This window comes from Chaetodon trifascialis, chromosome 19, assembly GCF_039877785.1.
Source record: "Chaetodon trifascialis isolate fChaTrf1 chromosome 19, fChaTrf1.hap1, whole genome shotgun sequence".
In the NCBI taxonomy this organism is placed as follows: domain Eukaryota; kingdom Metazoa; phylum Chordata; class Actinopteri; order Chaetodontiformes; family Chaetodontidae; genus Chaetodon; species Chaetodon trifascialis.
In genome coordinates this window covers 24306206-24316460 of record NC_092074.1, presented here as the reverse complement: position 1 = coordinate 24316460, position 10255 = coordinate 24306206, and the positions used below count along the sequence as shown (strand labels likewise).

The 10255-nt window shown below is 43.2% G+C and overlaps 2 protein-coding genes across 2 annotated transcripts in view; one reads left to right on the top strand and one right to left on the bottom strand.

The window, feature by feature from the left end:
* LOC139347393 (tumor necrosis factor alpha-induced protein 2-like) overlaps positions 1-2286 on the bottom strand; it is a 9018-nt gene extending 6732 nt beyond the window's left edge. Inside the window, exons 1-4 of the mRNA XM_070986960.1 lie at positions 2280-2286; positions 1429-1557; positions 608-1071; positions 190-401 (exon numbers count right to left, since the gene is read on the bottom strand). Of these exons, the coding sequence (XP_070843061.1) occupies positions 190-401; positions 608-1071; positions 1429-1557; positions 2280-2286 (812 nt within the window). The remainder of the gene's footprint in view (positions 1-189; positions 402-607; positions 1072-1428; positions 1558-2279) is intronic.
* A 1569-nt stretch (positions 2287-3855) lies between these two features.
* Positions 3856-9845, top strand: LOC139347392 (protein LBH-like). The gene is made up of 5 exons (XM_070986959.1): positions 3856-3882; positions 6914-7023; positions 9154-9262; positions 9421-9580; positions 9666-9845. Exons 1-5 carry the CDS (start codon positions 3856-3858, stop codon positions 9722-9724), a joined length of 465 nt encoding a protein of 154 aa, XP_070843060.1. The 3' UTR covers positions 9725-9845.
* Positions 9846-10255: the final 410 nt, after the last annotated feature.

Genomic DNA, 10255 nt, shown 5'->3' with positions numbered 1-10255 from the left:
GTCCTTCAAATCTGATATGAGTTATGTTTCTGCACCTTCAGCTGAGTTATTGTACGGAGGTAACGAAGGTGTACGATTGAGAAAGAACGAAGAGCCTCCCAGCAGGCCAGACTGAACCAGTCAGAATGAAGATTCAGTCTCACATTCAGACGCAGTGAAGTGTGTTTGTGTGAGTCAGCAGTGACTCACTTTGGGTAGTAGTGGTTGATCCAGAACAGCAGGTAGCTGCAGTCGTCTGTTTCCAGCCCAGAGGCAGCGAGTTCAGTCAGCCGAGCGGAGAAGCTCTGATGGTAGAGTCCAGCGTAAAGGTTCAGGATGTCCATGTGTGGAGGGTAACAGTCCTTCACCATCCTCACCACCGTCAGCAGATCTTCCTTCACACGCTTCCCCATACGACACACCTGCACAGGTGCATCAGCAGCATACAGTAAGTTCCTTTAGGAATACGATGAAGAGGTCAGCCGATGCTTTAGCATGAAGGCAGAGTGCTGTGGAGGCTGAACGAGGCCCATCACTGGACACACTGTGAGTGTCGTGCATGTTCTGTATTATGACCTCTGGACATATTACTGAGCGTCTCTTGGTCTTATTCACTCTGATGACTTACCTCTCTCTTCAGAGGTGAGGACAGTCCATCATTTCCACTTGAGTCATCCTCTGTGGTCTTCATCAGTCTGGACTCCACCATGTTCTGCAGCAAAATATTGTGAGTGCTGAGACACTTTTGAGGACGCCACACTGGGACTCGGCCCTCCAGACACCCTGTCCAGCGCTGGTCCTGCACCTCCTGCTGCTGGATGGAGGCTACAGCACTTCTCAGGACCTCCAGCTGCTCTTGGGGGGAGGAGGAGGAGGAGGAGGTGGTGAAGGTGGTGTGGACAGCCATCCATATCTGCAGTCTAAGAGCCTCGAAGTCTTGCTGAAGCTGGTCCTCCTCCTCCTCACTGGGGGAGTCCTGACTGAACAGCTGCTCCTCTCTGATGATCAGCCTCCTGCTGACCTCCTCCAGCTGCTCGTCCTTCTCCTGCTGCTGATCCTGCTGCAGAGCCTCCTCATAGTCCAACTCATCCCCTGCGAGGAACAGAATATGGTGAAGCAGAGCAGGTTAAACACACCTGGAGGGCGGAGATCTCGGCCCCTAACAGCAGTCTGTGCTTGGTGTTTCGTTTGGAGAAGACGGTGAGTTTATCTGTAAAGCACCATCCAGCACCACGTGCTTTCCCTGAGATATAAAAGAAAGAAACTAGGCAACATGGAAGCACACATCAGCAGGACTTCATGCTTTGCTGCGTGGGCTGTCAGTTCTTTCACTGCAGAACAAAGTCGTCCAAATCATCCAAAATCTAACTCAACAGAAGACAAACAGGAAAGTCCTCAGTGCTGATTTTTAAAAAACAGAGTCAGAGCAGACGTTCTGCTGGTTCTGACCTGCAGCGTGGGTGTGGTTCTGCTGTCTGCGGTTCTTCCAGATCTTAACGGGGTTCTTCAGTTTCGGCAGTCTCGTCCTCTGTCCGTCCCGCTTCTCTTTGACTCCTCCTGCTGAACATTCAACACCGACTTCATCTCAACTTTTACCTGTTTGTTTTCTTTTTATTCTATAAAACCAACAACCAACGTTCTGCAGAGAACATGAAAAAGGAAGAGATTTTAGGGCATTTAGAGCCTGAAGTCTGACTCTTTTATAAAACACACATTCAAAGAAACGCGACATTAAGAGAACAAACACATTAAATTCACATCCTGAAATGATCTTTGATTCAGAGCTGAAACGTGGAATAAAGGTCATGAAGCATTTTAAATTCTGAAGTTTTTCAATGGAGTTTGGTTCATGCTTTAAAGATAAATACAAGCCTTCATGAATGAATGAATGAATTGATTTAATATGAGGGGATTGTCAAGAAAAGAAATATATATTTACATAGCAAACATCCATAAAAAGGAGACAAAAATCCTTCTGAAAACCGTTTTTGAAATGTGACACCAACCTCAGATACTGTCCTTTAACTCGTTTTTTTCCTCCGAAGCGGAAGGAGGCAGATTTCCACAATAAACGTGAAGTAATTCAAAAGATGAATTATTAATATCAGAACAGACGGAACACTGAACGCGTCTCGGATGAAAAGAATGTTTCATGTTTGAAACGGATCAATAATCCGTCATCGATCATGTTTCTGTCATCAGATAGCTCATACAGGACGGAAATAAATCATCCTTGAAAATAAAAGAGTCAACATTAAACCGAAGTTTTCCATGAAAACAAACAAGAAGCAACTTCTTACCTTTCATCTCTCGGTCGTTTGATTCCGTGAGGGAGCGGGCCGGCCGAGGGGCGGAGTTAGACTCCAGGTGAGGCGGAGCCAGGCTGCTTGTCTGTCTGTCTGATGTTCAGACGATGATGATGATGATGATGATGATGATGATGATGATGATGATGATGATGATGATGATGATGAGCAAACAGTTGAAACAAACATCAACATCAAACATTTGATCAGTTTTGTATCTTATTTATTTTCTTCTCTGTATATTTTTGTGGTCATTGTTTTGATTGATTCTGTGTTTTATGAATTCTAAATGAAATAAAATGACTCAAACTTTATTTTATTGATCTTATTAAAAACAGATGAATCAGGAATAAATGAATTCTGGAGAATCTCAGTGATAAAAATAGAAGAAGAGTTTTTCTTCATGTGCTGGTTCTCCCTGGTCTGCAGCACCTCCTGGAGGACAACAGCTCACAGTGCAGGCGGATCATTTCCATCATCTATTGATCATCTATCAGTGACACTCCCGTCAGCTTCGTCCTGACACTGACGTGTCACGGCCACATGACATCATCGTCATCGTCATCTTCACCATCGTCATCATCATCACTGTCACCATCACCATTATCATCATCATCATCATCATCATCACCATCATCACTGTCACCATCACCATCATCATCATCATCATCATCATCATCATCATCACCTTCATCATCATCATTATCATCATCATCATCATCATCACCTTCATCATCATCATCATCATCATTATCATCATCATCATCATCATCATCATCATTATCATCACCATCATCATCATCATCATCACCTTCATCATTATCATCATCATCATCATCATCATCACCTTCATCACCATCAGTAACAGGAGCTTCAGAGAACATGAAGATCTCACCTCTGCTGCTCTGACTCCTGCTGGACAGCAAGTAAACCCACATCATGAGGACCAGGATCCACTTCAACCAAAACCTTCAGGGGGTTTCAGAACAGGGACCAGATGATCCAGTATCGGTCCCACAGAGACCAGCAGTCTAAAACCTGGTCTGAAGGTCTGAACGCTCCAGAGTGACAGAGCGTCTCTGACACACAGCTGATTTTTACTTTCACTTTCTGTTTGAGCTGCAGCTGCAGTCCTCCTCCCCCCCCCTCCCCCCCCCCCTCCTCCTCCTCCTCCCCCCCTCCCCCTCCCCCTCATCCTCCTCCTCCTCTCCCTCTTTATTTTTTTATTTTTATATTTTATTTTATTCATATGCACAATAATAAAACAATACAAATAATAATACAAAGGCAAATAGTTGTGCAGGAGAGGAGAAGAAGCCCACTGGGCAAATACAAAATTACTAAAACAAATCAGCTAATAAAAAGAAAAGAAAAAAGGGAAAAAGACAAAGAAAGAGATACAACAAACAAACACAGAGAGAAAAATATCCATAAAATTAAACTCCATTTCAATCACACTAGGACAGAAGATACCTCACCAGACTAGTCCCAAACATTTTGTAGGAAGATGTAAGCTTAAGAGACCTATCTAAAGAATTCCAGAGTTGGGAAACATGGAATCTGATGAAAAATGTATGACTGCAGGTACGACAAAGAGGTAAATGAAAGTTCTTCAGACCTCTTACTGAATAGGAGTGAATATCTGATGATAACAGAAAAATGTCTTGTTTATAATCCATCCATCCATTATCTATACCGCCTATCCCTTTCGGGGTTGCGGGGGGCTGGAGCCTATCCCAGCTACAATGGGCGAGAGGCGGGGTACACCCTGAGCCGGTCGCCAGCCGATTGCAGGGCCACATGAAAGGACAAACAAACATTCACACTCACACTACGGACAATTTAGAGTCATCAATTAACCTAATGAGCATGTTTTTGGTCTGTGGGAGGAAGCCGGAGAGAAGCCACGCATGCACGGGAAGAACATGCAAGCTTCACACAGAAAGGCCCCGCCTGACCCGGGGATCGAACTAGCAACCTTCTTGCTGTGAGGCACGCACACTACCTGCTGCGCCACCGTGCAGCCCCTTGTTTATGATGAATGAATGAATTTAAACATAAACAGACATGTTTGAAGCATGTTAATAGAAAAAACTGATAACAGGTGGTGCTTGATTATTAGAGTTTGAAATCATTGTCAGAATCTTTTCTGAATTAAAAGTAACTGATTAAGGTACGAGGAATGCGTAGCACCCCAAACAATGTTACAGTATGTCAAATATGGATAAATTAAACTGTAATATAAAGTCATGAGACAGGACTGATGAACTAAGGGAGAGATTCTTCTGATGATGCCACAGGACTTCATCATTTTTTTTGCATACACACTCAATATGGTTTCCCCAGGACAATCTTTCATCAACTAACATGCCAAGAAATTTTGCACACGAGACTTGTTTGATTTCAATATTATAAATTAGCAGCTTTGAGTCATGCTTAGGAAAAGTTTTATTTTTGTTTCTAAAAAGTATATAATTGGATTTGTTTACATTCAAGGAAAGCTTGTTCATTTGAAACCATCTTGAGGCGTATTCCAGCGTGGTATTGGCATTTCTGATTAGACATCCAAAGTCAGAGTGAGACATGGCAAAGTTAGTATCATCCGCCAATAAAACGGGCAGAGAAAAGTCAGACATTACAGCAAAATCATTAATAAAAATTAGAAACAGACGGGGCCCAAGAATTGATCCTTGAGGCACACCATAATATAGTTGTGCTTTCTTAGATTCATGACCATTAATACAAACATATTGTTCTCTATTACTAAGGTAATCACTAAACCATTTGAAAACAACATCTTGAAAACCGTATCGGTGGAGCTTTGACAGAAGAATATCACGATCAACTGTGTCAAACGCTTTTGAGAGATCCAAAAAAATACCAATAGCAAACATATTTTTGTCCAGAGCAGTAGAAATTTTATCAATAAGGTGTAAAAGAGCCATATATGTTGAGTGCTTTTTGCGAAAACCATATTGGTGTTTGTACAATATGTCATTATCATTGTGTGTAATAACTCTTGTGTAAACTAATTTTTCCAGGATCTTCGAAAAGCACAGTAAGATAGAAATTGGTCAGTGGGTTCGCCTTCTTCAAAAGAGGTAAGACCTTTGCCACTTTAAAATCACCCTCTTCCTCCTCCTCCTCCTCCTCCCCCTCCCCCTCCTCATCCCCCTCCTCCCCCTCTCACCTGTGTGTGTGTGTGTGTGTGTGTGTGTGTGTGTGTGTGTGTGTGTGTGTGTGTGGTGTCCTGAAGATCTCTTGTCTGTAACTCGATCAATCGTCAACTGTTAATAATTGATGCAGCTGTGATCAATAATAGATGGAGGGGGTTGATTGGGTCAGAGGTCACAGTTCAGGTAGTGAGGGGGTGGAGTAACCTGTCTCACCTGTCCACTCTGCCTGACGATGAGAGCCTTGAGAGACAGCTGATGATTCTCTGCAGGTTCATCAATATGACTCAAATCCGCACTGTGAAACATCGTCCAGCATAAAATACATGATCAAAGTTCTTTTCAGTACTCAGTACTTTCAGTACTACGAACACAGTGTAAAAACCTCTAACACATCCAAAGACGTGATGAATGAACAGAACATCACCTGTGGAGATGTTAAAGTTCTAATCATTAAAAATGTACATAAAACAAATATAAATAATAATATAACATATAACAATTAGTGCTGTCAATCGATTAAAATATTTAATCCAGTTTTGATTAATTTGCAATTAATTGCTAGTTCACTATGACATTAATGCGATTAATTGCAAATTAATCGCATGTTTTCACCTCAGACTGGATGTGCTGCGGTGATAATTCAGTTCACAGATAACTTTGGTCTTGTCAGTCGACCCATCTGGCAACTTATTGAAACTAAACTTTCCATTCGGAATATTGTTCGCATCCATTTCGGTGTTTCGCACTTGACATCCACACAAACCGCTAGCCTACTCTTTCACAGCGTAACGATTGTAACGGTTTACAATCAGATCCCGTAGTTTTCTTGCGTTACTAGCAGTGACCACAGCTTATAAAAAACTACAAGTTCACGAGGTCTCAAAGAGCGTTAATCTCGCGATGAAAAAATGACGCCATTAAAATTGATTTGCGTTAACGTCTTAATAATGCGATATTTTTGACAGCACTAATAATAATAATAACTTGCTGCAGTTAACAAACATGGCAACAGGATCAGTGTTACTGTAACAGTGTGTTTGTTAGTGCAGAGCAAAGTACAGGACAGTACAGCAAAGTACAGGATAGTACAGCAAAGTACAGGACAGTACAGCAAAGTACAGGATAGTACAGCAAAGTACAGGACAGTACAGCAAAGTACAGGATAGTACAGCAAAGTACAGGATAGTACAGCAAAGTACAGGATAGTACAGCAAAGTACAGTGAAGTACAGCACAAATCACACAAGACTAAGTCAAATCTGGACAACATGCAAAACCACACACACACACACACACACACACACACACACACACACACACACACACACACACACACACACACACACACACACACACAGGAAGAATTTGAACCTGAATTTGAATTGAGAGGAACTGAACTGCAGTCGCTCGTCTGTCTGACCAACAACAAGCTTCACATCTCTGAGGATTAAAGTGTGACATTGTTATCGTTCACCACATCATCCTCATCCTCATCCTCATCCTCATCCTCATCCTCATCCTCATCCTCATCGTCTTCATCATCCTCATCCTCATCATCGTCAGGTGGGTCCGCTCTTCTGTATTTTCATGCTGTTTGTTTGGCTTCATGTGAATCTGATGAAATGATTCTGTCTGTTTCGGTTATGAATGTTTGACTTTATTCCTCCAGGAATGGATCAGACGATCATTTTGCATGCGGTGTGTATATTGACTTAATTTCTATCTTATCTTATCTTATCTTATCTTATCTTATCTTATCTTATCTTATCTTCCAGTGTGCATACTGTCGTACTCTTCTTGTGATGAACAAAGTGAGCACAGAGACCTTCAGAGGTTCAGTTTGTCTGATCTCTGCAGTTTAAAGAAGCTGAAGAACTTTTTCAGATTATTCCTGTTTGAAATGTTTCTGTGTGAAGTGAAGCAGAAGTCTGCGGCTGAAAACAGGAAGTAAATAAGTTCCTGAATTAACCGAGTAAGATGTCAGTTGTCATGGTAACAGGCCCCTTGTCTGTCAGCTGTGTTGTGTTCAGGGTCTGTTCGTCCAGTGAAAAGAGCAGCTCATTAATGGTGTTCAATAATCCAGGAGAGTCCAAAGGCTTCTTTTACTCATCTAATCTCACCTGTCCAACTTCTCTTCTTCTTATTTCTCATCATGAATCATGAATCTCTAAAGAACCCCGGAAAGAGTTTCAAAAACCCCTGGAAGCTCTAAAGAACTACAGCCTCTGAAGGTCTTACGAAACCCAAAACCCTGTCCACAGCCACAAAACACTGTGAAGCCCTGTGAAGAACCCTGGAACACTGTCAGGAACTCTGAACCTCTGAAAACAGCCTAAGGACCATAGAAGCCCTCTTTATTTTTAAATCCTGTTCAAGCAACCCTTAAATTATGTCAAAAAAACCCTTTAAACCTTTTAAAGAACCAATAAGACCTCTCAAGAACCTTTCAAGCACTGCTGAAAAATCTGTGTGGAACCCCTGAAAACCTCCTAAGGACTCTTCAAACCCTCTTAAAAACCCTACAGGTCTTTAGAGAACCCAGGAATCCCGACAACAAGTGAAACCTTCTTATGAAGACATGGAACCCTATTAATGGGTTAATAGTTTCAAGAACTAGACCTTTCCAAGCATAGCTAAAATTCTGTGAGGAACCCCTGAAAACCTCTTCAGGACCCATACAGGTCTCTGAAGAACAACTGAACCTTTTTTGGGAAACCCTGGAAGTGTGTCAAGAACTTCTGAAAACCAGTTAAAAACCATTTCAGCCCTTTGTGGCACTTTGAGGAGCTCCATGATGATGAGTCTTCTGTCCTGACAGTCAGTGCTGAGGGTTCCTGTCCACTTGCTCAGTGGGTGAGCTCATGTATCCCAGTATGCCCTGGGGCAGACGGAGCTCATTTCCATGGATTTGACTTGGCACTGAGTCTGAGCAGCTGGCCGGATCAAATCAGATCACAACAGCCCTGTGAAACAGGAAGGACCTCACGCTACCTTTACTCCTTATCTGCATCCACACTGTAGTCCAGACGTCAGAGACATGGACTGAAGTCTACAGGACTCTGCTGAATGGACGGATTATTATTCCTCCTCAGCCAGGCGTTCAGATGATGTCATAGTGATGCCACCAGACTGTCGTGGAGTTTGAAAGATGTGGCTGTTTTCCTGGCAGGAAAGGCTCTGCTGACAGACACTGTCCAGGGGCATCATGGGAAACATAAGTGCATGATAATACAAAAGAAGTGTTTTTGGTCTCCATCTCTTCGGTTTTGAATGTCTCTGAAAGAGCTGAATCACTGGAGACTTGTGAAAACATTATTCTTTCTGTGAGGAACATCTCTAACCAATGAGTGAAGAGCTGAGACATCTCTACAATCACTGTGCTTCACTTTGAATGTGTCTATGTCAAAGAGGACGGAGGCAGGCGGACAGGCGTCTTCAAGACATGTGACCTGGACACAGGGCTGCTTTTTCCGTCCTTTCTTAGTTCTTCGTTCTCAGGCGACTGCGCTTCTCTTTTCGGCTTCACCGAACGATTCGGTGGCTCAAGAATTCGAGAACAAACCGGGACCAAGAGACCAGACCACATACATCCAGTCCTCCCAGACCGTCACTGGTCACCTGTCGTCTCCTCTCTTACAGGACATCCGTCTGTCCATCTGTCTTCCTTTTCACAATTTTACCTTATTTTCTCAGCTTCCAGTCTCCTGTTGTCTCTGTGCTGCGATTGGCTGAGATGACAGAGGTGATGAACACCTGTGATGTAGTGGGTGGAGCTTCTGGAGAGGACCCAATGGCATTCCAGGTGAGACTCACACACACGCACACGGTAAGTGGCTGTTAGCTGTGAAGATTTTGGTTTTAAGCCACCTCGTCCATCAGACTGAGCTCAGGTACTTCAACAGGTGAGTCCATCTGACATCGGCAACAAGCTGCCTGATTGATCCATTCCTTCTTTTCTAGGTGTTTACAGACTCTGTGGAGCGTTTTCCAAAACTTTCCAGGCGTCTCCCGTCCATCGTCGTGGAGCCGACAGACGGAGGAGAGGTGGAGAGTGGAGAGCTCCGCTGGCCTCCTGATGATGTCAGCAGTGATGTCAGAGAGAGCCACACCCAGGTGACAGGTGAGGTCATCGTGTTCAAGGAGCATTCTGCTTCCTTACAACTCATTGTCACAGTGTCTGAGTGACATCATCAGGTTTTTTTCAGGTTCAGGAGTATCGGTGGAGGAGGCGGGGCCACAAGAACATGTGATGGGCGGAGTATAAACCCTTTGACTGACATGGCTTCTGCGCTCTCAGCCAATCAGTCTCTGTGATAAAGGGAGGGGCGGGACGACTCACCTGTAGTCCCACCGCCAGGCCAGGAGGCGGAGTCTGAGCAGGACCGAATGAGGACCCCAGAGGATTATGGGATATCGGTCAGCAGGAAAATACACAAATATTAAATATCTGAATATAAATACTTCAAATGTACATGTGATGAAACTGAAGCATCAGTGAACTGATTGAACTTTAACTCGTCGACTGGCTGCTTTGATGAAACGAGCTTGTTTGTTATTGGTTAGAATTCATTGATAGAAATCCTTTCGTCTCTATTGGTTGTTTCTCTTAAAGCTCCCGAAAATCTGACGTCAAATAAATCATTGAAAAAACCTTTTAGAGTAATTTTTAATGTTTTTGGAATTGTGCATAATGAAGAATATGAAGGAAACGAGGTGAAAACATTAAAAACATCTGTCATGTCTACATTATATCTGATGAGAGTCCAGTTTGGGGGGCGGCGCTGATCTGCCGTCC

Coding starts and splice junctions, on each gene's coding strand:
- LOC139347392 (XM_070986959.1), top strand. CDS start 3,856: ATGTATGACTGCAGGTACGACAAAGAG. Junction 3,883..6,913: donor ACTGCAGGTACGACAAAGAG/GTAAATGAAAGT, acceptor TGAGGATTAAAG/TGTGACATTGTTATCGTTCA. Junction 7,024..9,153: donor CTCATCCTCATCATCGTCAG/GTGGGTCCGCTC, acceptor TTATTTTCTCAG/CTTCCAGTCTCCTGTTGTCT.